Source organism: Ahaetulla prasina, chromosome 16, assembly GCF_028640845.1.
Source record: "Ahaetulla prasina isolate Xishuangbanna chromosome 16, ASM2864084v1, whole genome shotgun sequence".
NCBI lineage: Eukaryota > Metazoa > Chordata > Lepidosauria > Squamata > Colubridae > Ahaetulla > Ahaetulla prasina.
In genome coordinates this window covers 10,632,479-10,660,332 of record NC_080554.1, presented here as the reverse complement: position 1 = coordinate 10,660,332, position 27,854 = coordinate 10,632,479, and the positions used below count along the sequence as shown (strand labels likewise).

Below are 27,854 nucleotides of genomic sequence, written 5' to 3'. Positions count from 1 at the left end.
CCACAAAAACTAATTTTGCTGTGCTGGATGTGGGCACAGTGTCCAATCTGCCTGCCTTCCTTCCTTTCTTCCATCCATCCATCCTCTCATCTTCCTTCCTTCCTCCCTCTTTTTCTCTCTTTCTTTTTCTTTTTCTCCTTCCCCTCCTTCCTATCTTCCTTCCATCCCTTCTCTCAACTCCTTCCTTCCCTCTTCTTTCTTTCTTTCTTTCTTTCTTTCTTTCTTTCTGTCTGTCTGTCTGTCTGTCTGTCTTTCAAATTGCAATACCCTTGGCATGTTGTATATAGTTTTAGAGAGGAACCAGCCAACTTGGAATCTTCCGATCCAAGCTAAAAATCGGAATCCCTGGATGTTTCGTATGGCTTTTCCCCAATATTCTGAGAACTCTCGCAAATTCCGTCCCTTTCGCAATCCGCTCTAGCGTTCCGATGCGCAAGGCTGTTCTGAAGTTCAGCCTCTACTTTCTGTTTGGCTTGCAAAATTGCCCGCTGGATGTTCGGGAGGTCCCACTGCGTCCTCAGCAGGGCATCCTCCAGCACAAAGACACCGTCCCGTACCCGCCTCACTTGGCTGCACACCGCCGTGGTCTTCAGCTCCAGCCCTATTTCGTGAACGATCTTGCGGAGGTACTGCGGGGTCTCGTGCAAGCAGTGAATTTCTAAGAAAGGCAAGAAAGTTGTAAATTCATAATTACCACTTGAAGAATTGAATGTGTCTCTTAAAAAATCTGTTCCCCCCCCCCCCCCTCCCGGTTTATTAAACTAACTAGCTGGAAACCCAGCGTTGCCCGGGTATTTATAGACGTCGAAGCCTTTGTCTGACAGGGAGCCATTGAGAAGGGCCTTTCTTCCCCCTACTCCCATGTCCATCATCCCTGCCCTCTCCCTTCCCTTTCCTGTGCGCTTCTCTATTCCGCCCTGTCTACAATCCTGGCACTTTGCCTCAAATCCATCAGGCCCTTCCCCATTGCTCCACTGGAGGGCGAACATCACTGCTGCCTTTCCAGAGGAAGCTGCGAAGGAACTGACATCACAAACAATTGCCGCTCTAGGATGCCGCACTCGCTCTCCTTAACGGCCCAGGGTCTCCCTTCCGCCTCCCATGACATCACAAACAATTACCACTCTTTAAGATGCCGCATTCACTCTCCTTAACAGCCCAGGGGTTCCACAGTTATGTTGGAACACACACACACACACACACACACACACACACACACCAAGGGTGTCTTACCCCCCACAGTATTTGTTTCCAGATAGTAAGTCATCTGTGTACCAACTCTGGTTGAAATTGTTCAAGGCGTTCCAGAGTTATGCTGGAACATACATACATACAGCCTTTTTTATATAGATAGATGATTTCAGACCGGCCTGGCTAAGAAAGAAATAATCTTTGAGCCGTTAGGCATCTTACTGAAAGCTCTCATTCTTTTGGGGTTGTTTTTTTTTTAGCCCAATTCTGGTGGATCAGGTTTATACTCTTGAGTAAAAGGCATTGTTATGGGCCCAATTTTTATTTTTCTTGACTGGATGCATCAAGAATTTTAGCAGGTTAAAGGTTCTGCCTTTAATCGCAGCATTTTCACCTTCCTTGGATGTTGCTGAAAATTCAGTACGGCGGACAAAGTGAAGAATCACCAGGTCTCCATCAAAGTTTCTCAAACTTGCCCACTTTAATTAGAATTCTTTATTGGCCAAGTGTGATTGGACACACAAGGAATTTGCCTTTGGTGCATGTCTGGACTTCAATTCCCATTATTCCCCAGCCTGGGGAATTCTGGGAGTTGAAGTCCAGATATTTTAAATATCTCTTGACCGAGGTTGAGAAACACCGATTAACTCTAAACCAATGCTGATTATTTTTGCCGCATCCCCACTAGCTATCCATCCCACTGCTCGGTCATTCCTTCCAAAGTCATCTTTTTCAGTTTGGAGCGTCAGGAACAAAGTTTAAAGATTTAAAGAGCGTTCCGGAGCTTGATTTCCTATTTTTAAATAAAACAAAGGCTCCATATCTGCCTTAATCTAAGAAAGAAGGCCATCATCATCATTTTTAATGACCCCATAATCCCTTGCCGGGTGGAGTCTGGGCAACTGAATGGAGCTGAGGGTTTACTGGGTGGATGTCCTTCCTATTGCCAATGCGGAGTTATCGTCAGCAGATATATATATATATAAATATACTCAATGTGCCCAGAGAGAGAAATATCCACCTCTACCTAGGATCGAACTCCCAACCTCCTGATTGTGAAGCAAGAGCTCCACCTCTAGGACACCGCACCACTAAAAGAGAAAGCCATACCCAGCTGGAATTCAGGCGGTTCAAAACGGAGGCATCGCACTGCCGTGATCAAAGGGGGGCTTTTGTCCATGGGCCGAATTAGACCTTTGACCGCCAGCTCATAGGATTCTTGAGTTTTCAGGTCAAGGTTAGCCCACCTGGGAAGGGATGAGGATAAAAAACAGAAGCATAATTATTTGGGAACCGGTCAGTCTGGGATGCGAGATTGGCATCCTTTTACCGCGATGATCAAAGCCTGCAGGAAAGTCCTCAATGTACGACCGCAACGGAGCTTAAATTTTTTATGTTGCTCAGTGAGAAAATTGTTAACCAAGTTTCCCCACCTCCACCCCCGCATGTTATGATTTTTCCTGCCACATTTGTGCAGTGAATCACTGTAGTTGTTAGTAACACGGTCCTTAAAGTGAACCTGGCTTTCCCGTGGACTTTTGCTGGTCAGATGGCAAAGGGGGATGACATGACTCTGGGACACTGCGACGGTCATAAATCTCTCACCCTCTTCCCTTCCCTTTCTCTTTCTCCCTCTTTCCCTCCCTCTCTCTCTTCCCTTCCCTCTCTCTTCTCCTCCCTCCCTATCTCTTTCCCTCCCTTCCTCCCTCTTTATCTCTTTCCCTCCCTCCCTTTCTTTCCCTCCCTTTCTCTTTCCTTCCCTCTCTTCCCCTCCCTCCCTATCTCTCCCTCCCTATCTCTCCCTCCCTCGCCTTCCCTTCCTCCCTCCCTCTCTTCCACTTCCTTTCTTTCCCTCCCTGCCTCCCTCTCCCTCTTTCTCTTTCCCTCCCACCCCCTCCTTCTCTCTCTATCTTCCCCTCCCTCTTTCTCTTTCCCTCCCTCCCTCTCTCTCCCCCCCCCATGGGAGAAACTCAATGGAGCTGGGCTGGGGCGATGGCGCATGTTCCCACAGAGGACTCTTGAGTGCCACCTTTGGCATGCATGCGATAGGTTCGCCACCACTAGCTTAAGGGTTGTAACAAGGGTGTGTGTACGTTGTGAGAAGCTAGCTTTCCCTAACCTGGTGTGCCCCAGCTATGTTGGAACTGTTTTTCCCATCAGTCCCCGACTGCACATTTTGCTGGAAAGTCAACGGTAGCTACAATGGTCAAGGTAAAGGTAAAGGTAAGGGTTCCCCTCGCACATATGTGCTAGTTGTTGCTGACTCTAGAGGGCGGTGCTCATCTCCGTTTCAAAGCCGAAGAGCCAGCGCTGTCCGAAGACATCTCCGTGGTCATGTGGCCGGCATGACTCAACGCCAAAGGCGCAAGGAATGCTGTTACTTTCCACCAAAGGTGGTCCCTATGTTTCTACTTGCATTTTTTAAGTGCTTTCGAAACTGCTAGGTTGGCAGAAGCTGGGACAAGGAACAGGAGCTCACCCCGTTACACGGCAGCACGGACCGCTGAGCTGCCGATCTTTCGATCGACAAGCTCAACGTCCTAGCCCCTGAGCCACCGCACACCGCGTCCCCACATGATGGTCAAAGTGGCCACCAATTAAAACAATCTGTTTCAGTGGAGTTATAAAGGCAGAAGTTGGCACGGTCGCAAATGTTTTACGGGCAATAACCTGGCCCCTATGTTTAAACACCCACCCACCCCCATTTTACAAGACTTGGTGCTCGGTTCAAACATAGGAATATTTTATTTACGATACGACATGCTGCGGAAGTCACTCCTGCTCTAAAACCCCATTTCCCCCCAAAAAATAAATTAATGATGTTTCGCTGCCCTTCAGCCTCATCTCCCAACTAAGAAAATTTCGCAGTTTGGGGGAACCAATCTTCTTTTCTCTGGTTTTGTTTGTTTGTTTGTTTGTTGTTTTAAATAAACGAAAAATTTGGCCACGCAGGAGATAGACCACTTCAATTCAGAGCCATCGCCAACTTGGGCACCGTTCATTTTATTTTAGATTAAAAGCCATTTCTGTGTTCGGCCTTCACTCTTATCAACCGTCTCTTGATCATTTTCCTCTTCGGTCCTTACAAGCAAGCAACCGGGCCAGGAGGGATTCAAATCCCTGGCCATCCCTGGCCGGTACAGAACGGCAGTTTCCGCATCCTCCATGTCCTGGTTAAGGCTTCTTCCCATCCTCTCCCGAAGGGGCGGAAGGTGGCAGTTCTTCCTGCTTTGGAATAATCTGCAGGAATTGCAATAATTCTTCGGCCCGTTTGTCCGCCTCGGTCTCGGGGCGCAAATAGCACCAGAGGAGGAGCAGCGTCATGGTCAGGCTGATCAACAGGGCCCGCCACAGAGGCTGCTGGTCGTCGCTGCCCATGGATTGCCGCGTGGTCCATCGGCGGGGATTGCCGGGGCTCTTGGTGAAGCGCAGCGGCTCAGAGCTTTCGGGCTCCTCGCTCTCTTTGGGCGGGCTGTAGAGACGGCGCGGGAGGAAGCCGAGGGACGGGGGCGGCCTGCGAAGAAAACAGAAGGAGGTTGGTGAGAGCCTCCGTGTCACCTCGCCAGGCCAACCACCTTCCAACCTTCCAGGCAGACTCTGCGGATTTTAGACAGGGAGTCCTTGACTTATGACCGGTCGCTTAACGAACATTCGAAGTTACGTCAGAGCTACTTACGCACCCATTTTCAGAGTTACGACCTCTGCGCGGGTACGTGGTCAAGCATTTTGAGCCCTTAACAACCGGCTCACCTGGATGGCCTTTTGCACCATCCTGCGGCCAGGTGATGTCCGATTTTCAACAGTTTTTGCCCGTTTCCAGTTTTTTGTTGTTCCTGGCCCAGAGAATGCCTTCGCTCTACGACTGCTGCATTCATTCGCTTAAGGACCATTGTAAATCAAACAGCAGCGGCTTCCAATCTGGTCCTGCGAGGCCTCATCGTACGACTGCAGCAACTGACAGCTGTAATTCCTGGCTCAGTTACAGTCAGAAGTCAAGAACTACCAAGTGGCTGGTAGCGGGAAATTGAAGTGGTCTAAAACGTGCGTGTACAATATAGGTTCTTTCGCTAAGAAATTCTCTCAGAAGTCCACCACACCTCAAGTCTTCAGTTTCGAAAGCTGCTCTCAGTGGGCTTATTTTGTTTTAACAATCCTCAGGCAGAAAGGAGATTTTAAAGGGTTTCTTCCCCCTACCTCCATCTAGATCCTTTCTGAGTTTGCTTGTTTTCTTGCAGATTTAATTAGGTAACATCATCGCCAGCACTGATGATGTTACCTAGATGGGTCATGAAACATCTGCAAGAAAACCAGCAAGCTCTGAGAGCACCGAGGATCCTGTTGTGACCCAGGCCCAAGTAGTAGTAATAAACTTAGTCCGTGGAAAAATAAACTTTATTCGAACAGCTGGGAATTACTTCATTCCCAGCCTCGTTCAACTCAAAGTAAAATAAATGCCTCCCAAACACAAATTCTTCAGTTATCTCACAAACCTTGGTCCAACTAGGCAAACTGCCAAAGGCCCTTCCTGGCAAACATCCAGAAGCCACAAAAGCAAAGACATATACGAAGCAGAGGACACAGCTACAATGTTGTTTTCTGGCAAGCTGAAACGCGGTTGCTGGTCTGTTTTAAGCCTTATGGGAGGGGCCAATCATCTCTTGGCCTTACTCCTGAGTCGTCCTCTCTGCTTGAGCTGCTCTTGCCTTCTGGCAGCTCTTCTCATGCGTGCATTAGGAACAGGCTCCTCCTGTTCCTCTGCCTCACTACTATCAGTCTCTGGAGGCTCTAGAATCTGCACCTCACTTCCCGATGGCCCTGGCCTCACCTCAGCCTCATCGCTGCCCGACTCCGTTGCCAGCTCCTTAGGCTGCTGATGGACCACAACAGACCCTTCTTGTCAACCCCGAGCTACAAATATTCTCTTTTCTTTAGCTCCTTTCCCTTCCTGGAATGTCCCTAACTTTGGGGGAAGCGTGGTGCCCTTTCAAACACGATCGCTGCCATTTTGATACTTACTGCAGTAACGCCTTGTGATTGGATCCCTGGATCACTGAAACCATCCTCTCCAGCTTCTCCCGTGTTACGTGATCTTCGAAGAAGAAGGAGATAAGCAGTCTTAAGTTTCCTTTCCCCTGGTTTTCCCCGTCTTTCTTCCCAAAGCAATTAAAAAAAATAAATCCCAATCCTGAAAAATCGCCAACTGTTAGTGCCGGCCACCTTAGGTTCCCCACCCGGACAAGTCCCTTACCAAACGTGCTCTTCTCAATCAGTTTGCCCGTGTCGGAGAAATCGTCGGTGGCTTTGCCAAACAAGCCGTTAACGGTGTAGGCCTTTGAAAAGGAAAACATCCCAATTAACACACTGCGGATTGCGAAGGCCCAGGGCAAAATTACTTAAAAACAGAATGTCAGCCCAAGAAAAGACAAACAGCTCAACCTATTGTTCTCCCTTCTAGCACTAGATCCTAGGTGGGGGGTGGGTGGATGGATAGATAAGATAGATAGATAGATAGATAGATAGATAGATAGATAGATAGATAGATAGATAGATAGATAGATAGATAGATAGATAGATAGATAGATAGATAGATAGATAGATAGATAGATAGACAGACAGACAGACAGACAGACAGACAGACAGACAGACAGACAAATGAAAAACATAGATATAAAGATAGATATAGATAAATGGATGGATGGATGAAGATAGATAAAGATAGTGATAGAGATTAGAGAGAGAGAGATGGATAGATATAGAGATAGAGATAGAGAAGATAAAGATAGGTAGGTAGAGATAGATACTGTAGAAGATAGATAGATAGATAGATAGATAGATAGATAGATAGATAGATAGATAGATAGATGAAAAAGATAGATATAAAGATAGATAAATGGATGGAGATAGATAAAGATAGAGATAAAGATAGAGATAAATCAGAGACGGATGGATGGGTGGATGGATAGATAGAGATAAGGATAGAGAAAAAGAAGAGATAGATGAAAAAGATCGATATAAAATATATAAATGGATGGATGGATGAAGATAGATAGATAGATAGATAGATAGATAGATAGATAGATAGATAGATAGATAGATAGAAGGATAAAGATAGAGAAGATAGAGAAGGATAAAGATAAAGATAGATATAGATAAATGGATGGATGGATGAAGATAGAGATAAAAATAGAGAAGATAAAGATAGAGATGGATAGATATAGAAATAGAGAAGATATAGATAGATAGATAGATAGATAGATAGATAGATAGATAGATAGATAGATAGATAGATAGATAGCAATAGCACTTAGATTTATATACCGCTTCACAGTGCTACACAGCCTCTAAGCTTCTTTGGTTTACAGAGTCAGCCTGTTGCCCCCAACAATCTGAGTCCTCATTTTACCGACCTCGGAAGGATGGAAGGCTGAGTCAACCTTCAGCCAGGGAGGACTGAACTATCAAACTACTGCCTTCTAACCACTGCGCCACCACAGCTCATACCCTCACCCTCACCCTAAGCATCAGAAACGGAGGGCATGGCTTACCTTGGTAAAATGTGCGTTGTGCCAGTCTCTGAGCAGCTTAGTGCCATAACCCACGCCGAGCACTGGTGGAGTAAAACGCAGAATGCAAACAATTGAGAATTTAAAAATTCCATTACTTCCTAGCAACAGGTTCTAACAGCCCGATCAAATTGGCTTTAAATTAATCCGGGCAGGAAGAAGAACACAGAGCACCGGACAAGTCAAAGTGAACCCCCAAAAAAGATGGTGCGAAATTGTAATTTCCCCATCCTAGAAAAATTCTGGATAAGCTCCAGATGAGAGCAGCTTAAAAACCAATCTGACGAAGCTGAACAAACTCTTCCTAACAGTTTAATGGAAACATTTTCCTTTTCTTTTTTTTTTTATAAAGATTTTTATTGTAGTTTTTCTTTTCCATAACTCTAGTACATAGTCAAACAGACAGTGTCGTTTTTATATACTTTGAATTAACAGCTCAAGTAAAATCTACATTTATATACACATATATACCTCCTCAACTTTCTTATGAATATTACCTATTTTTGTTTCTTTTTTCTATCCACCTATACCAGGGATCTGCAAACTTGGCTCCTTTAAGACTTGTGGACTTGCTGGCTGAGGAACTCTGGGAGCTGAAGTCCACAAGTCTTAAAGGAGCTAAGTTTTGCAGACCCCTAACCTATACCATTTTGGAATATTATGCGATTTGGAAAAAAATGGTAACGGAAACATTTTCTAAAAGCAGTGGTTCTCAACCTTTATAGTGCTGTGACCCCTTTAATACAATTCCCCACGATGTGGCGACCCCAACCGTAAAATTATTTTAGTTTTGAATTTATCGCACCTGAAGCTGTATTGGCTAGCGATCTGACCTGCTTGCGATTGCCTTGAGGACGGAAGCATTAAAGCGGAGACTCCTCCCCTATTAAGTTTATCGCGCCTGAAGCCAGATTAGGCTAGCGATTGGGAGTGATTGCAGCTGGCTTGAGAGGGAGACATCAGAGCAAAGATTTCTCTCTTTTTTAATTCATCGCGCCTGAAGCCGAATTCGGCTAGCAATTTGAAGAGCCTGCAGCTGGCTTGTGGAGTCAACCATTGGAGTGCGATTCTTCGACTCGCAAAGTATACTTCCCATATTTCTGATGGTCTTAGGCAAGGCCTGGCAAATCGTCATTCGACCCCCAATGGGATCCCGACCCACAGGTTGAGAACCGCTGTCTAAAAGCCATGCGAATTGCAGGAGAATATTGGTGCTCTGCTGATATCCCAGTTAAAAACTGGCTAGTAAGTTTGATCAAGCCCCTCCACCCCGAGGGGGGGGGGATTTTAATGCCTAGGTCAGTGATAGCTAACCTTTGGGGACCGAGTGCCCAAAACGTGCGTGCACCTGGACCCCCCCCCAAATGAATGCCTGTGCGGCCCCCACACATGCACCTCTCCCAGGGGTGAAATGCTACTGGTTCAGTCTGGTTCGCCCAAACCGGTAGTAAAAAATGCTTTAAAAAAGTTTTTTAAAAAAAGGTTCCGACAATCACGCGCCCCAGCTAATCACCACCCCCCGCATGGTGTTCTATTTACCTTCCTTCCCCTGCCTCCTTTTGGCACGCACTGCGCATGCGCGCATCTCGCACTTGGTGTGTGGTGCACACTATGTAGCACGCATGCGCAGCCACCTAACCGGTAGTAAACCGGTTCAGATTTCACGACTGACCCCGCTCCCTGTGCATGACAGTGCGGCCCCACGCAGGTGCCCTGCCCGTGCGCATATGGCCCCCCATGTGCCTCGCGCATGCACAGCAGAGACCTGAAAACCAGCTGGCCAGTGGAAGGCCCGCGTGGATGCTCAGCAAGTGCCATAGGTTTGTTATCACCGGCCTAGATTTTTTTTTACTTACCAAAAACTCCCGAAGACTGCATATCCAGGAGATCTCCCACTCCAATTTTTAATTGCGTGAAAACCGGTCCTGAAACTGGGCAAGAAAACCAAGATGGATTTTAACAGCGGAAGGATGCTTGCATTGTGCAAAGCAAAAAAAAAAACATTACCTCCTTTAATTGTTTTTTTTTTTTCCTTTGAAGTGCCCAAGTTTGTATTTTTAAAGATGCCGGATGGTCTCAACCACGCCGTTCAGCCCCGAAAAGCCCAATATTTTGCAAACGTTTGGCTAGGTTGATTTCACACCATGAAAACGCTCAGCCAAAAGTTACTTAACAAAACACAACCGGAAAGGGGTTCGTGTGTTCTGACCTAGGCCTTCTCCAGAAGCAGAATTCTGAAACCACTTTTATTAAACAATGAATTCCTCTCATTCACATCCAGCAAAGTCTTTCAAGGGAGAATTTACAGTCACAGACCTCATCTGGCTTGGGGAGCTGCCAGGCCGATATCTTCAAAACTTGGCAGAGTCTCGGGGAGTCACAAACCAATTAGGTGAACTAATTGTCTCCTGCAAACTCCCCTCCCCTTTTGCTCCTCTTTTATTCCCTCTGGGAGGGGCCATTCATCATCCACCTGTGGCCTTACTCCCAAGTCGACCCTTGTTCTTTAGTTATTCCCTTCATCTGGCAACTCTGCACATGCGCACACTGGAAACAGGCTCCAGATGTTCATCTGCCTCACTGATGCCAGACTCCGAAGGCAGCTGATACCTGTCAGACGGCCCTGGCCCCCTCTCTGCCTCCGACGCAGAGCCCTTGTCAGAGCCTTCCGCAGACTCCAGGACTGGTCCATGTTTCTCCCCAACCTCCTCACTGTCCGAACCTGCTGCCAGATCTGCTGGCAGGCCTCAACACTGTGTTTCTCCTTCGGTCCTGGATCCTTGTCCACTTTTATCTGGATCCCGATTTCTACAAATCCTCTTCACACCATCTTACCCAGAGGATGGTCAGCCAGCATAGGAACCTGGCTAACCATCAGAGTCAATTCCTTCCCGGTCTCCTTTTCAGACATGGTGGGCTGAAAGCATATTTGTTGACGCGGTTCGGGACGCTTTAAGGAGTTTAAGTCTGAAAGCAGAAAACAAAACCACAGTTGTTGTTTTTTCTCTTATCTTTATCCCCAAACTGTAATGTCTGAATTGTTCCGAACTTTCTTCCGATTCCAGACCGCAGGAATTTGCATTTTAGCAGGAGGTTGGACTACAGGACCTCTAAGGAGGCTTCCAACTCTTTGTTATTTTTTCTGGAAACTCATCCCCTTTTGCTAAATGCCTTTTAGGAAGGAAATGGTCGTCCGGTTGGACGAAGTTTTCCTGGTAACATTTACAGCCATCCATTCTGCTCCTTTGGAGCTCTTCAGATGTTCTCAACATCTAGGAAAGGGCATATTATGTATCTGAGGGGTCCTTGGTGCTCTCTGAACTTGGTGGGTTTGTTTTTTGTTTTTTTTTGGCAGGCCTTCCATTACCCAAACTAAGTAACATCATCAGTACTAGCACTGATGATGTTCCCCAGTTGGGTCATGAAACGTCTGCAAGAAAACCACCAAGCTCAGAGAGCATCAAGGACCTCACAGTCCTCCTCCTCCTCCTCTCCTCCACAAATCTCACTCCTTTCTAGCACTGATCATGTTACCTAGTTGGGTCATGAAACGTCTGCAAGAAAACCACCCAGCTCAGAGAGCACCAAGGACCCCTCATTTCAACGCTGAGCTACAAATATTCTCCTTTACTGATTATGTATCTAGCAGGCTTCCTACCTAAACCAGGGTCGTTTGGGAGGGGCTCCAGCGCAGCCCCTCCCTCCAAAGCTAGAAATCCTGTGCGTGTGTCTAACTTAGGTAGTGGCCCAAATTGTGGAAACCTTTTGGGAAAAGTGTATTTTTGAAGTTTGATGGCTAATGACACCACTTTTTTGTTGTTGTTGTTTTTTTGGAGTTTCAAGAAATCCTATTCCACTGCTGGAATGGCCTGGGAAGAGCCCAGACCTCAACCCAAGTGAAAATCTATGGAGCCAACTAGAGAAACTTGTTAGTCAGAAGCGACCCAGCAATAAAATCCAGTTAATAGAAGCCATCATTCAATCTTGGTTTCACATGATAGCAGCTGCAGAGTTAAAAGACTCGGTTCACTCTATGGGAAGATGCTGTAAGGCCATAATTCATGCTAAAAGGTTACCCAACTAAGTATTCACTGACATGGTGATCATTTTTGTATCTCTTGTTTTTTCTATGGGTTTCACTCTTCTTTATACTGTAACTGCTATTCAGTAACAGTAAGAGAGTTGGAAGGGACCTTGTAGGTCATCTAGTCCAACCCCTGTACTAAGGATTCAAACTGTCAAACTTTCTAATCGACAAGCTCAGTGTCTTAGCCATGGAAAGAAAGAAAAGAAAGAAAGAAAGAAAGAAAGAAAGAAAGAAAGAAAGAAAGAAAGAAAGAAAGAAAGAAAGAAAGAAAGAAAGAAAGAAAGAAAGAAAGAAAGAAAGAAAGAAAGAAAGAAAGGCTTATTTTAGGGTACTACTCCCTTCCAAAAAAGTGGTGTTATTAGCTACTTTTAAAAAATACACCGCCCCCCCAAAGAAAGAAAGAGGAAGGGGAGGGAGGAGGGTGGGTTAGGGGAAGGCAGGCAGGCTGGAAGGAAGGAAAGAAAGAAAGAAAGAAAGAAAGAAAGAAAGAAAGAAAGAAAGAAAGAAAGAAAGAAAGGAGAGTGGGTTAGGGAGAGCAAGCTGGAAGGAAGGAAGGAAGGAAGGAAGAAAAGAAAGAAAAAGAAAATGAAGGAAGGAAGAGGAGGGTGGGTTAGGGAGGGCAGGCAGGCTGGAAGGAAGGAAGGAAGGAGAGAGGGAGAGAAAGAAAGAAAAAGAAAGAAAGGAGGTGGGGTGAGGGAGGGCAGGCAGAAGGAAAGGAAGGAAGAAAAGAAAGAAAGAAAGAGGAGGGTGGGTTAGGGAGGGCAGGCTGGAAGGAAGGAAGGAAGGAAGAGGAGGGTGGGTTAGGGAGGGCAGGCAGGCTGGAAGGAAGGAAGGAAGGAGAGAGAGAGAGGGAGAGAAAGAGAAAGAAAGAAAGGGTGGGTTAGGGAGGGCAGGCTGGAAGGAAGGAAGGAAGAAAAGAAAGAAAGAGGAGGATGAGTTAGGGAGGGCAGGCTGGAAGGAAGGAAGGAAGGAAGGAAGGAAGAGGAGAGGAGGGTGGGTTAGGGAGGGCAGGCAGGCTGGAAGGAAGGAAGGAGAGAGAGAGAGAGGGAGAGAAAGAAAGAAAAAGAAAGAAAGAAAGATGCTTATTTTAGGGTACTCCTCCCCCTTCCAAAATAGTGGCGTGATTAGCTAGTTTTAGAAAATACATTTCCCCCCCACCCAAAAAAAAAAGGTTTCCACGATTGTGGCCACTACTCTAGCCGGGCCTGTGTTTGCGTGCAGTAGCTGGGAAGGGCACCCCACCCATCCAACGAACAAGCAGCGGAGCCAAACGCGCCCTTGGGAATCTCAAAGCGCAAAGGGGATTTGGGGGAGAGTGGAAAGGCGAGTCGCCCGCGGGCGACGCGCTTGCAGAATCTGCACCGGTGGGTGGCGGAGGGGGAGCGCTGCCAGCAGCCTCTGGTCGGGGGGGGGGAGGGGACTGGGGAAATATGGGGAGGGGGAGAAGGCGAGGAAGCGGCTCACCTTTTATCAGATGCATCTCCACCGTCGCCTTGGCCGCCCTCCAGTGCATGCCCGGCGGCTTGTACACCGCGAAGAGCCCTTGCAAAGCCGTGCCCGCCGCCGCCCGCATGGTGCCCGCCCTGCCTCGGCCGGCGCAACCGCCTCTCCGGTCCCCCTCCACGCCTTAGCACTGCCGGGTTCAGCACTACTGGAAATAGAGTCCCGCCCGGAACACGAGCTCGCTCGCTCGGCCGGCAGCCGCCTCTCCAATCCAAGCGCAAAAGCGGTTGCTGCGCGTAAAACCCCCAGGAGCCGTGCCAAAAGCGGGTTGTTTTGGAGGGGGGTGGGCTGCTTGGAAGATCGGGGTTTGGGGAGGGGGGTCTTTGCAACACGTCAACAGGCAAGGCACACACACACAGACACAGACGGACACAACACACACACACAAAGACACAACACAAGATACAGACACCGGTCCCTAAATCCAGAATACTCCGCGTTGGGGAGAATCGGTGCGCAAAGGCGTCTGGAGGTCAGTGGCTCGGGCAAAAGGGAAAAAAAAATTGGTTCGGGGGGTTTTGCGGGTCCCTCGGGGGTCCCTTCCCTCCCTCCCTCGCCGTTGTCCTTGCAGGCTGCGGAGGATGGGATATGGAACGCAACGGGGTGGAGAGGGGGGGGCGGCTGATGCCAGCAAGGCAGGGCCGTTTTAACAGGATTATGCCCCCTCCTGGGGCAGAGCAGTGTACTCCGGAGCCCCTACGACGACTACTCGCAGGGATAGAAATGTAACTGCTCGGTAAAATTAAAGATATATTTATCAGGGTTAATTTCTATTAATGCATGTTAGTATTATTTTTTTAAAATGCAGTATAATGTAATAAATATGTTGCTGTATTTATATTTTAGGTAGGTAGGTAGGTAGATAGATAGATAGATAGATAGATAGATAGATAGATAGATAGATAGATAGATAGATAGATAGATAGATAGATAGATAGATAGATAGATAGATAGATAGATAGATAGATAGATAGATAGATAGATAGATAGATAGATAGATAGATAGATAAGGATGTATTTAAGAGTTGGTAGATAGATGATAGATAGATAGATAGATAGATAGATAGATAGATAGATAGATAGATAGATAGATAGATAGATAGATAGATAGATAGATAATAGACAGACAGATAAATAGACAGACAGACAGTGTGTATATATGTACACACACACACACACACACACACACAAACACAATCCGGTAGAATGGAAACTGAACTAATCCTGTATAAATATATATATATATATAGAGAGAGAGAGAGACAGACAGACAGACAGACAGATGAGATATAGGAGATTGTGATGGGTCAGACACGACTTTGCAACTAACAACAACAATTTATATGATACTAGGTGCATTGAAGGGTTAACATAACCTGATTAGTATGGGGCCACTTATGCTTGTGGGGCCCATACGGGCAAGTGCCCATCAGGGCCAGGCCTTAAAACAGCCCTGACCCAAGGCAACGTTGCTCGACCTTGGCTCCCGAAGATGGATGGACTTCAACTCCCAGAATCCCCCTCCCCCAGCCTACTGACTAGAGGATTCTGGGAGTGGAAGTCCACCCATCTTCAGGGGCCAAGGTCGAGCAACGTTGCCTTGGGTCAGGGCTGTTTTAAGACCTGGCCCTGATGGGCACTTGCCCTTGTGGACCTTAAAGGGTCCAAGGTTGAGATTGCTGCTGTGTGGTTCATGTATGGAATAATTTAAGTTCTGGTTACTTTCTGATTAATTACATGGGATAATTTAAGTTCTGGTTACTTTCTGCTTAATTATATGGAGTAATTTAAATTCTGGTTACTTTCTGGTTAATTACATGGAATAATTTAAGTTCTGTACTTTCAGGTGACAAAGTGGATCTGCTTTGCTTTATTGATTTTTTTCTGCTGGATGGGAAGAGTGGATGTTGGCCTTCAGAGCAGAATGCAACAGTTAGGGGTGGGGTGGGGGTGTTTGGGGTCCTATATGCGTGTATTGTCCCCCCTCTCCTTTCTCCCTCTTGCTTTGCAAAACGGGGGAATTGCACCGCTTCACCAGCCCGCAAAATCCGCAGCAATTTTGCATGATTCTGTTCTTTAAAATCCCAGCTAAAATCCCCTGCTTTGCCTACGCTGCGGATTCCTTTGGAGTCTGAGGCTTGTTTTGAGTGGCAGCTAGAGGGCGCTCTCCTCCACTTTCTCTTTTGCTCTTGATTGCCACTTCTGGCCAGAGGGTGGCGCTGCAGCACCGCATCCGAACCTTAAAACATCTTTATTCCCATCCTTCGATTGGCAATGCCTTTGATAGCCCGCTGGGCTACCTTTCCCTGCTCTTAAAAAAATGCATTAAAAAACCCAAAAAACTAAAACTCTTTTTTGCATAATTTTGCCTCGCAGAGGAAAATCCCAACCATGCACAGGCTGCTGTCCAGAGGTGCTTTGAGATTCCTGTCTTGGATAGGGAATGAGGGAAACGTTTTAGAATCCAGCTGGCTCGCAGGCAAGTCTTGCTCCAGATCCCGTTCCCAAACTCCTCACTTTCTGATCTAAAAAAATATCGCATTTATCTGCCCTCACCTTGCAGTCATGCTCTTTTGTTGCAGGTGACCGGATCATGCAGTGGTCACGATATTTTACACGCGTTCTTACCAATACTTCAACATTAGCAGTGTTGCATTTCAGTTCAGTTTGATTTTAATGACGCGATAGCAGTCTTCCAGTATTTGAGGGGCTGCCACAAAGAAGAGTGGGGGTCGACTTATTTTCCAAAGCACCAGAAGGCAAGACAAGAAACGAGGGATGGAAACCAAACTGTTGCAGTAACTGAGCCTGGCTAGTCTAGGGAAGAGAAGGACCAGGCGAGACAGGATAGCAGTCTTCCAATATTTGAGGGGCTGTCACAGAAAGGAAGGGGTCAAAGTGTTTTCCAAAGCACCCGAAGGCCAGGCTAAGAATAATGGATGGAAACTGATCAAGGAGAGATTCCACCTGGAAATAAGGAGAAATAAGGAGAAGAACAATCAACCCATGGAACAGAAGTATTGGGAGCCCCCCGCCCAAGCAGGAGACCCTACACTACTTCTGTCAGATGGCAGTCCAGTCTCTTCTTTTTTTTTTTTTTTTTTTGCAAAATTTTTATTTTTCCATAATAATTCCCACAATTTGACCAGTGTACAATACAATCACTTATCCAACAATCAGTCCTATACTCAAATTATACTCAATCAGGCCTGCTCGACTGCCACTCCCCCCTTTAATCCTTTCTTCCCTTCTCATCCTTCTTAAACTTCCCCCACCACCTTCTCCTCGCTTTCCTACTTCCCCTCCTCTTTCCCACTTCTCACTACCATCCTTTCTAACCCTCTATCTTCTCCTTCTCCTCCTCCTATCCTTTCTTCTCCTCCTTCTTTCCTCCCTACCCACCTACCTACCTACTTTCTTCCTTCTTTACTCCTCTTTCCTTACCCTTTCCTTCGGGAGTGTTTGCCGAGCAGTCCCGACATTACACCATTCCAACTTGTTTAATTCTACCATTATTCCTGTACAATGGCAACCAACCAATTTATAGTCTTCCCTTCCCCCATTTCCCCCCCCCGAGACTTCCCAGAACAGAATACAGGGTATTGTAACTAACAAACATAATCTAAAATATAACATAAAACATATTCCATTTCACACCATCACACTATCAATTCCCTTCTTTCTTAAACTAATACATAATAATTCCTAACTTCACTCAAAAACTAATTGATATTTTTTAATCTGATACTTATTTTGAATATAATCAATCCACTTCCTCCATTCCAATATATATTTTTCTTGTGTACAGTCTTTCAAGTAGGCAGAAATTTTTGCCATTTCTGCTAAATTTGATACTTTACTAATCCATTCTCCAATTGTAGGTAAGTCTTCTTTCTTCCAATATTGTGCAATCAATAATCTTGCAGCAGTTATTAAATTCAGAATCAGTTTTGTCTCTATAACAGTGCAATCTGAGATTATTCCTAATAAAAGAACTGTGGAACAAACTTGATCTTCTTTTTCAAAATGTTCTGCATAATCCACCATATTTTAATCCAAAAGGCTTTAACTTTTTTGCAAGTCCACCATATATGATAATAGGTAGCATCCTCACAATCACATCTCCAACATTTTGCTTTCACATTTGGATACATACATGACAGTTTTTTAGGATCTAAATGCCATCTATAAAACATTTTATAAAATTTTCTCTTAAATTTTGTGCTTGTGAATTTAACATTCCTCACCCAAATTTTTCCCATGTTTCTAACATTATAGGTTGTTGAAAATTTTGTGCCCATTTTACCATACAATCTTTAACCAACTCCATTTCTGAATCAATTTCAACCAATACATTATATAATCTCTTTATATGCTGTTGACCTTGATCTTTTATTTGTTTTACCAGATTATCATCACTTTGCCTTATACCAATTTTCTGATCTATTTTCCATCTAGATTGCAATTGTCCATACTGGAACCATGTATAATTTCTTCCTTCATCCCTCAATTTCTCCCTAGATTTCAACTGTAATTCCCCTTTTTCCATAGTCAAAAGCTCTTTGTAAGTGATAACTTCCATTTTTTGTAATATATTTATATTCTCTATCATATGTCTGGGGATGGTCCATATTGGTATCTTTCCATCTAACTTATATTGATATTTTTTCCAAATCCTCAACAACGCACTTCTGACCATATTATTCTTAAATGTCTTATCAATTTTCTTGTCATATATTACATATGCGTGCCATCCATATAACAAACCATAACCTTCTAAGTCCAGTCTCTTCTTGAAAACCTCCAGGGATGAAGTTCCCACAACTTCTGAAGGCAACTTGTGTTCCATGGGTTGATTGTTCTCACTGTCAGGAAATTTCTCCTTATTTCTAGGCTGAATCAATCAATTGGAATAGAGCTGGAAGGGACCTTGTAGGTCATCTAGTCCAACCCCTCCGCCCGAGCAGAAGACCATACACCATTTCTGACAAATGGCAGTCCAGTCTCTTCTTGAAAGCTTCCAGTGCTGAAGCTCCCATAACTTCTGAAGGCAAGATGGTGTCTTGAAATATTTCTGGTTCTCTAACCTTAACCCTTTCTCTTCCCTACAGGACGCACGATTTGCCATACCAGCCCCCTCTCAGCCCTCCTGAGACCCCTGGAAGAAGCGAACACTTTCCCCCTCTATCCGAACCACATCCCCACTAGCTTCTTGCAAAAATGCTTGCTGACTGCCGGATCGGCCTTCATGTCTCTCTACAACCCCTATCGTCACGGTAAGCTGGGGGTTGTGGTTTTCGCGGCAACGGTGAAGATCTCCCCCTCCCCTGTCCCGCCAGCTCTCTGCCCTGATGGTTTACAGCCTGGTCTAGTTACATTGCAAATTCTGCACAGGTAGTCATCCCTTTACGATCACAACGCTAAGCAAGAGAGCTAAGCGCGGCCGATTTTACTGCGCTGTTCTTGCCTTCTCTCCACTCTCCATGTTTGAGGATCAGGAGGGAGTGGTTCTTGCTTATCGCCTGAGCTGCGTGAATCAGCTGAATCAGAAAGAAGGAAATATAGGACAGGATTTGGCGGGTGTGGGTGGGTGGGGCCAGCTGATCATCAGAACTACCGGTTCGCATGAACCGGTCCGAACCGGCAGCAGCCCACCATCATTGCCTGAGCTCTGTCTCTCATGTTCGCTGCTTAGCCTTTCTTGGTCACCCTGCCCCCCTTCCTCCCTGCCTACAAGCCGCCCCCAAACCTGACAAGCCCTGACCTGACAGAGCCTGCTCCTCCCCATTTTCCTCCCAAGCCTACGAAGCCTCGATCTACGTCGGCTCCAGTTCCGGCTCGTCTTCCTCTATAGATTCAGACTCTTGACAGGGGCACGACAAGCGCTATGAAGTGGCATATAAGTCTAAGTGCTATTGCTATTATCGCTGCGTTGTATCACTCTCTCTCCTTTTTCTTCCCTTCCTTCCTTCCTTCTTCCAGATATGATAGCTGTTCTTGGAGAGACCACGGGTTCGATAGCGTTACAGAATCTTTGGGAACAGATGAAGAGGGACCCAGAAGGAAGACAAGTCCTACTGTAAGTGACACCCCCCCCCCTTTCTTTTAGCCTGCAGCCTGAACAAATGAGTGGTTTTGAGGAGATAAATCTAAAAACCCACCTGTGTGAATTAGTTGAATACATTTTCACTAAAGGTAGCCATTTTTGCTTTAACCTGCTTATCGAACGAGCTCGTTTTACGGCGCAGAAAGAATGCCAGCGAAGGTTTTTGGCTTAACAGGCTGGTCTAGTCACATTGGTGGGCTTTGCAGCTGGTGCTTAACCAAGCATTCCTTCTAAAATCCCCCATCGAGCCAAAAAGACGAATCTTGGTTTACCAACTGCCTGATCCCACCAAAACCAAGGGAAGTTGACATTCAGCTGGATCGGGGGCAGTGGATCTCACCTCCATTCGATCGAACCATCCAGTGGTGGGATTCAGTTTTTTTTACTACCGGTTCTGTGGGTGTGGCTTGGTCGGCGTGGCATGGCTTGGTGAGCGTGGCTTGGTGGGCATGGCAGGGGATGGATACTGCAAAATCTCCATTCCCACCCCACTCCATGAGAAGGATGCTGCAAAATCCCCATTCCCACCCCACTCCAGGGGAAGGGTACTGCAAAATCTCCATTCCCACCCCACTCCAGGGGAAGGGTACTGCAAAATCCCCATTCCCACCCCACTCCAGCGGAAGGATACTGCAAAATCTCCATTCCCTCCCCACTCCAGGGGAAGGATACTGCAAAATCCCCATTCCCACCCCACTCCAGGGGAAGGATACTGCAAAATCCCCCCCATTCCAGGGGAAGGATACTGCAAAATCCCCATTTCCACCCCATTCCAGGGGAAGGATACTGCAAAATCCCCATTCCTTCCTGATCATCTGGGACTCGGGAGGCAGAGAAATGATGGGGGCAGGGCCAGTCAGAGGTGGTATTTACCGGTTCTCCGAACTACTCAAAATTTTCTCTACCGGTTCTCCAGAACTGGTCAGAACCTGCTGAATAACCACTTCTGGAACCATCCCTAAAGATGATACCCATCGTCCACTGTGTATCCAGTGTCCACTTTTCACGAGCTGAGTTGCTGCCTTCAATTCCATTGGTTCCCTTCGCAGAGAACGGCCTCGGATCCGCCTCTCCACCCTGGATGTAGCTGGACTTCGGGGGCTTCCCGACGGGACCTTCGGCCGAGAATACATTCGTTTTTTGGATAACAATGTGGGTACCGTGACAACTTGGCTTTCGAAGATTCATTATTTCTATTTTCGTTTGCAAAGCAAATAGGAGTGTGTGGGGGGTCTTTGGTGCCCTCTGAGCTTGGTTGTTTTCCTACAGACGTTTCATGACCCAGATAGGGAACATCATCAGTGCTAGAAGGGAATGGGGATCGTGGAGAGGAGGAGGGGGGGAGGAGGAGGAGGAGGAGAACTGTCATCAGCCCACCCCTGGCTAGGGCCTTCCCTATCTAGGAAATTTAATATTTGGTTTTCCTTTTTTTTCCTTTCCCGACGGACAGAGGGTTTCTCCAGACACAAGGATGCCCGCCCGGTTCATAGACGATAAAGACCTGGCGTACGTCATCCAGCGCTACCGAGAAGTCCACGATCTGCTACACACCCTCCTCGGCATGCCCACCAACATGCTTGGTGAGTTCTCTTGACAGCCAACAGGGTGTTCTGTCCCCTCCCAACCACAACCCAAAAAGACACGCGAGCTGACTTTCCTTGCCAGCAATTTACTCCAACAACAGATAACAGTCCTGACAACGAACCTGTGATTGCCTGCCAAGTTCTCCTCAGACCAGCGTAATTTGCAGTTCAGGAATAAATAGAAGTCAAAGTCTGAATCATAAAATAACACAGCCGAAGCTCCCAGAAGTCAGTCTTTGTCCGTCACGGAGCCCAAAGGCAGCTCCACCCACTTTTATACCCTGTGGGGTGTGGCTCTGTGACTCAGCACTCCCTGGGCCGGCCCCTTCCTTCTTTTTGCTGCGCACGCTTCGCTCGGCGTCGCTGCCTTGCATCTAGCCACACTGGATCCCCCTCAGCTGGCTCTTGGAGCTCTGCCAGGGAGGAGGAGGAGGGGTCGGGGGAAGGAGGCCGTGTCGGCTCCTCCTCCTCCACCTGGCCTGCCTCTGCGACCTGGAGCGGAGCCAGAGAGGAAGATTCTGCAGGGGGAAGCCCTGTCGGCTCTTCCCCCTCACACTTTGAGTCACTCTCAGACAGGAGGCCCAGCTCGGGCCCCGCAGACACAACACAGGGGCTGTTACGTCTTGGGGTCTTCACGCCACCATGCGGGGGATTGGTGAGCCCTGAGCCCCAGGGGGACGAGAAGCAGGAGATGAGAAGGAATCACGTTCCTGCTTGAGATCGATGTTCGCCAAAACGGAAAATAAGTTCGGGGGTTCAGGGCTGGATTAAAATTCTCAGTCTGGTGGGGATTTTCATTTGCACAAGGAGGCAGGGCTGTCCAGAGAAGGGTTTTATTGTGTCGCTACTCTGGAAATGTCAGTCGTCTGCCCTCCCATAGACGTGTCAGGTTCTACTACTCCCAATTCTTATCAAAATCTTTGGATCTTCCCATTTCTTTCTCTTCCCTTTCCCCTTTCCTTTCCTTTCTTTTCCTTCCTCTCATTTCCAGTTCTTCCTTCCTTCCTTCAATTCATTCGTTCCTTTCGTCCGTCTCATTTCCAACTCCTTCCTTCCTTCTTTCCATCCATCCTTCCTTTATTCATTCATTTTTCCTTTCCTTTCCTACTCCCTCCTTCCTTCCTTCCTTTATTCATTCATTTTTTTTCTTTCCTTTCCTTTTTCGTTTTTCCTTTCCTTTCTCCTGTTTCCAACTCCTTCCTTCCTCCCTTCCCCTCCCTTTCCCCTTTTTCCTTTCCTTTCTTTTCTTTTTTCCTTTCCTTTCTTTTCCTTCCTCTCATTTCCAATTCCTTCCTTCCTTCCTTCCATTCATTCTTTCCTTTCCTTTCATCCATCTCATTTCCAACTCCTTCCTTCCTTTCTTTCTTTCATCCTTTCCTTCATTTTTTCTTTCCTTTCTTTTCCTTTCCAACTCCTTCCGTCCTTCCTTCCTTTATTCATTCATTTTTTTCCTTTTCTTTCCTTTTTGTTTTCTTCCTCTCTTGTTTCCAACTCCTTCCTCCTTCCCTTCTCCCTTTTTCCTTTCCTTTCCTTTCTTTTTTCCTTTCCTTTCTTTTCCTTCCTCTCATTTCCAGTTGCTTCCTTCCTTCCTTCAATTCATTTTTTCCTTTCCTTTCCTCTCTCATTTCCAACTCCTTCCTTTCCTTCCTTCCTTCCTTCCTTTTTCCTTTCCTTTCCAACTCCTTCCTTCCTTCCTTCCTTTATTCATTCATTTTATCCTTTCCTTTTTCCTTTCCTTTTCTTGTTTCCAACTCCTCCCTTCCTTCCTTCCTCCCTCCCTTTCCCTTCTCTTCTCTTCCCCCTTTCATCCTCCCTCCTCCTCCACTTCATTTCTTCTTGAAACATCCAGCCTCCATGCCATCAAACAGGTGCTTAAATGACCTCCTCCTTAATTCCCACAGAATGTATGATTTGTGTGGCTTTATAATTGCTCTAACCACAAGAGCTGGTCAGCCTTCCCTTTTAAAAAAAGAACTGCTGATGGACCACAGATAATGCAGGACCAAGGGTGTTGAAATTCGGGCACCTTTAGCCTACTTTTGGGCTCTGATTCACTGGGATTTTTTCAGAGCTAAAAAGAAGTCACGGTTGCTTTTCCAAACACTTTTTTGAGCAACCCATGCTGGGTCTGAAGCAAGAAAGCTTTGGTGGAGAGGATGACTCACCCCCTGGTCTCCCTCGGAGCAGCAGCCTGGCTGAGGGGTTCCGATATGCCTTATTTTTAGACCAACGGGGGTTGAGATCTTTGCCCTTCTACACACATTCCCTTTCTCTTTCCATTACGTGGGCATTTTCTCTTGACACCACCACCAACCTACCCCATTTCGTTTCTCCCTGGATCAAAAAAAATTAGCCACTTAGAGACCAGCCTTCTAAGGCAGGGGTCTCCAGCCATGGCGACTTTAAGACTTGTGGACTTCAACTCCCAGAATTCCTCAGCCAGCTTTGCTTTAAAACTTGTGGATTTCAGCTCCCAGAATTCCTCAGCCAGCTTTGCTTTAAAACTTGTGGATTTCAGCTCCCAGAATTCCTCAGCCAGCTTTGCTTTAAGACTTGTGGACTTTAATTCCCAGAATTCCTCAGCCAGCTTTGCTTTAAGACTTGTGGACTTCAACTCCCAGAATTCCTCAGCCAGCTTTGCTGCTTTGTGGATTTCAATTCCCAGAATTCTTCAGCCAGCTTTGCTGGCTTATGGACTTCAACTCCCAGAATTCCTAAACCAGCTTTGCTGATTTGTGGATTTCAACTCCCAGAATTCTGGGAATTGAAGTCCACAAGTCTTAAAGTTGTTAAGGTTGGGGATCCCTGCTCTAAGGCTCTCCTTCGCTATCTCAGTTTAAGAGTCTCTTTTAACCTATTGGCTGTTAACCAAGTTTGACGGAGCAAATGGAGTTCAACAGCCAACTCCCGATGGCCACAGCCAAAATTAGAACCAAAAGAGGTAGTTGAATTGAAGTTCATCAACATTTTGAGGTGCAAGCCTGGGAAGCTGGTGACCTTCTCGTGCTCTGGATTTTCAACCAATAGTCAAAAGTTACAAATGTTGTACGTATTCACTGCTGTGGTGAATACACCTCACAAAATTCTTTGAGACTTGGAAGACAGAGGGTGAACCCTGCCCCATTAAAATCCGGATTTATACCAGTCTCCTGAAGCTCAGCAGCGACGTGGGTACTGAATATGAGTCCTTCAAGCTACGCTAGGTCAGGAAACGAGACGCCAAAAGAAATAATATGGGAAATCCTCGATTTACGACCACAGTTGAGGCCTGAAATGTAGGTTGTTAAGTGAGAAATTTGTTATGTTGAGTTTTGTCCCCTTTTACGACTTTCCTGGCCCCGTTTGTTAACCGAATCACTGAAGTTATTAAAATCAGTAACCTGGTTGTTAAGTGAATCCGGCTTTCCCCATTAAATTGGCTTGTCAGAAGGCCGCAAAAGGGACACAGCAACGGTCATAAGTATGAACCAGTTGTCAGGTATCCATGCTGCAACGGTCATAAGCGTGAAAAACGGCCGTAAGTCCCTATTTTTCAGCACCGTTGTAACTTTGAATGGTCACTAAACAAACTGTTGTAAGGCGAGAACTTCCTGTGTATCTCTCCTGTGGCAACCCGGGCCATAGAATCCAAATCTCAAAAGCGTTTTGTTTCCTGTTTATCCCTATGAAGAGAGAAGGCAAAGACTTAAAAGTTTCTTTCTGATGTTTTCTATCCTTTGCTGGGCGCAAGCCACGTTTCTCTAATTCTCTAATGGCTCCTCCAGGATGGCTGTCTGATTTTCTTGCTTCTCTGATGCTCTTTCTTAGGGGAAGTGGTGGTCAAGTGGTTTGAGGCTGTCCAGACTGGCCTGCCCATGTGCATTCTGGGAGCCCTCTTCGGTCCTTTACGCTTAAACACCAGGTCAGTCGAGAATTTTATCAATGCAAGCTTGCTGGCTGGCATATCGTTCGATCGAAATCACGGCCTGGATTCCCATTGATAACACACACACACATTGCATTAGGGAGCGTGGGTGAAACTTTTACCCTTGATTGATCGATTGGATTTGCTAATTGCACCTTGAAAATTATTGCCTTGCCTTTTTCAAAGTGTCAGCAGCTGCCGTAACTTTTAATTATAGTTTTTCATCTTTCAAAAAAATCCGAGAAGATTAAAAAGGTCACACGAAAGACGGGATTTGCAAAAGTCTTTTTAAAAAGATCTCGTTTTCGGTCCAAAAGCATCCTTAATAAGGAATGTTCCCCAATATATGAGGAAGTTTTGTGTCTTCTTTTTCTCTCGGAGTTTCGGCAGCTGCATGATTCACGCAAAAAGCGTAAGAATTTATCGGGCACTGCTTTGCAGCAGCGGGTAAAAACGCTGTGTAAAATCTTAGCAGCTACGCAATCCCTGGAAAAAGTCAGCTAAACAGAGGAAAGAATATTGTCTGATTTTTTTTTTTTAACTATCCAGGCCTAAAAACAATCTGGGGAAATAAACTAGACAAACGCAACCTTCATCCGATGCCTAAATTTTAATACAGGGCTCTTGTTAAATCGCTAGGATTAAATTGGATTAAACACGGCACCACCTGTTAAAGACGAGTTTATATAGGTCGGCTCCCCAGGAGCGAAGAAGTCCTTTTGAGTCTCGAATGCAGCAGCTTTTTAACCTTTTCAATTTTCTACTTTTTTTTTTCCTATTTTAAATAAATAAAATAAATCGTTTCCCCATTTTTTTTATTTCCTTCCCCAGAAAGTGGCACCTTTTGACCGCGGAGCTCATCCCGTGGGCCGTTCAGAGCGGACAAAACGCAACCTGCATCTTGAATTTTTACTACGAGAAACGTTGGGAGCAAACGGTAGAATCGCTTCGCCGCGAAATTGGCATTCTGTCGCCTCCCGGGCTTCAGGTTTGAGCTTCTACTGAGGCAACCACTGGCTTCCAATTCTGGGAAACCCCCGAATTAAATTCTGGAAATTAAACCCTCCGGCGAAGCTTAGGGTATTTGGGACCCCCGTCTTCTTCATCAGTGGCCCCATCCCCCACCTTTTTCTTCTTCGACCTGTGAAGCTGTTAAAAAGAAAGTTTAAAAGGAAAAAAAAAACCACAAAAAAGCATCCATACAAAACCCAGAAATATCGCAACCTCGACCATAAAAACGGAGGTGATGTTGATGCTGCCCTTGTGGGAAAAGATGGAAAACAGCTGTCGAAAATTAGATCTCGGCTCCAGAGACATGTAGAGTTTTGGGGTTGTTGTTTTGTTTTTATGGCTGAGTTTTCACAAGCCAAAAATGGATAATGCCTTTTAGCATGCTGTTCATTCTCGTGGGTTTGGATTGGAGAGTCCTTCAACGTGTAGGATGCTCTTCAAAGCCTCACCTCAACTAGAGGTGCTATTCAGATATATGCGGATAGACCCACTCCGGCTTCATGCTATTCTATGTAGGCACATTTTTTAGCCATGCGCATGCGTGCAAGCCACACGCGCATGCTAAACTCATGCACGGAAGGCCGTGCGCATGCATGGACGAGTGTGAGCACGCTCACATTTCCGAACCGGTAGAGAAGGTAGAGCGAACATTCCTGCCTCCAACCCATCGATCCTGAATCTTTTCCAATGATTTTCAGCCCTTCTCGCTCAAACCCCAGTGGATTTATTTCGATGCCCAGCCTAGCAAAACGCAGGAGACGATCTTATTTCTGCCATTGAGTTGTTTACAAGAAGTCCCCTCCATTAGAGCAGATGGAAGTGATAAATTGGATTACACAAGCCCTTGTATCACAGGGCAGGTGCGAATACGCAGAGCTAATCACTTGCATCTCAACAAGGGGTGTATTTTTGTCTTTACATTCTCCATAGGGTGGTAGATTTTTATCTTACGTTCCAGGGTTCCTGGTTCCTTTAAAATACCCTCTGTGTCCCAAACCTTCTCCTTAAGTATCTTTATAAATGGTTTCAAATTCCAGTTTCTAAATAAAGTTTGCGAAATGGCATCTGTGTTTTTAAACTATGGTTTGTACCATGCCCGGCTCACACAGGCATACTGAAGCCAACAACATGGTTGGTTTGTTGTGAATTGTTCAATACTCGTGGTGGTTCGACAAAACCGCGACTTAATAACTAATGGGCTAACTTCTGTGAGCACGACGTTCGTTTTGTTACGAATGATCTTGCTAACCATGGTTTATATTCACAGGAAATATATATACATATACATATACATATATATGTGTGTGTGTATATATATATATATATATTCCTTGTGTGTCCAATCACACTTGGCCAATAAAATTATATTCTATTCTATATATATATATATATGTATATATATATCTGTTTTCTGAGGTTTTCGTGGGTGTTTGTATGTAGGTCTTTGGTTATTCGGGTTTTCTCCCGCGTAAAATTGAAAGTGTCTTGGCGACATTTCGACAAAGTCTCATTCGTCATCTTCAGGCTTCAGCTTCGTGCTTCTGGGAGCAATATATATATATTTACAGATGTTAAAGATCGTCTAAATTCAAACACCGAGCTAAAAAACATGTGTTCGAAGCCAGCCATGGTAGCTTGTAATCCTCGTAGTATGATTTTGTACGTTTTGGGCAACTCGGCAACCAACTTTGGCTTCGTGGGACAAAGATAACTTTATTGTAATAAATATTTTGGTGAGCGTGTGGAAAGCACATTTTTCCCCTGGGAGAATGAATGCAACGTTTAGGAAGGAATCTATTATATATTCCTATCTTAGATAAGGTTTAAAAAAAAACAACTATGCAAAATACTTGAGCATGAGGGCCATAATTAGAACAATTAACCAGTGGAACAACTTGCCTCCAGA

The 27,854-nt window shown here is 45.8% G+C and overlaps 2 protein-coding genes across 3 annotated transcripts; one reads left to right on the top strand and one right to left on the bottom strand.

The window, feature by feature from the left end:
* Positions 1–46: 46 nt before the first annotated feature.
* Positions 47–13,477, bottom strand: TRUB2 (TruB pseudouridine synthase family member 2). 2 transcript variants are annotated; one of them, XM_058159623.1, is made up of 8 exons: positions 13,306–13,477; positions 10,590–10,721; positions 9,611–9,685; positions 7,737–7,798; positions 6,440–6,521; positions 6,208–6,280; positions 2,302–2,438; positions 47–658 (listed from the first exon to the last, which is right to left on the bottom strand). In XM_058159623.1, the coding sequence occupies exons 1-8, from the start codon at positions 13,412–13,414 to the stop codon at positions 330–332; spliced, it is 999 nt and encodes a 332-aa protein (XP_058015606.1). In that variant the 5' UTR covers positions 13,415–13,477; the 3' UTR covers positions 47–329. The 2 variants fall into 2 exon arrangements, with proteins under 2 accessions (XP_058015606.1, XP_058015607.1); XM_058159624.1 differs by lacking the exons at positions 47–658; positions 2,302–2,438 and adding an exon at positions 4,175–4,705 and having other exon boundaries at positions 13,306–13,470.
* COQ4 (coenzyme Q4) lies at positions 13,413–26,020 on the top strand. The gene is made up of 8 exons (XM_058159571.1): positions 13,413–13,436; positions 13,594–13,816; positions 18,456–18,620; positions 19,327–19,423; positions 20,500–20,602; positions 20,901–21,030; positions 24,841–24,934; positions 25,769–26,020. Exons 1-8 carry the CDS (start codon positions 13,413–13,415, stop codon positions 25,929–25,931), a joined length of 999 nt encoding a protein of 332 aa, XP_058015554.1. The 3' UTR covers positions 25,932–26,020.
* The last annotated feature ends 1,834 nt before the right edge of the window (positions 26,021–27,854 follow it).

What these genes read in the sequence shown, in the direction of transcription:
- TRUB2 (XM_058159623.1), bottom strand. Translation starts at nt 13,414, where the DNA reads ATGCGGGCGGCGGCGGGCACGGCTTTGCAAGGGCTCTTCGCGGTGTAC. An exon ending in GATTGAGAAGAGCACGTTTG is followed by an intron (nt 6,281 to 6,439) that starts GTAAGGGACTTG and finishes TCTTCTTCGAAG; the next exon opens with ATCACGTAACACGGGAGAAG. An exon ending in AATCACAAGGCGTTACTGCA is followed by an intron (nt 2,439 to 6,207) that starts GTAAGTATCAAA and finishes ATCCCTTCCCAG; the next exon opens with GTGGGCTAACCTTGACCTGA.
- COQ4 (XM_058159571.1), top strand. Translation starts at nt 13,413, where the DNA reads ATGGTGCCCGCCCTGCCTCGGCCG. An exon ending in TTCGTTTTTTGGATAACAAT is followed by an intron (nt 20,603 to 20,900) that starts GTGGGTACCGTG and finishes CCCGACGGACAG; the next exon opens with AGGGTTTCTCCAGACACAAG. An exon ending in CCTTTACGCTTAAACACCAG is followed by an intron (nt 24,935 to 25,768) that starts GTCAGTCGAGAA and finishes TTCCTTCCCCAG; the next exon opens with AAAGTGGCACCTTTTGACCG.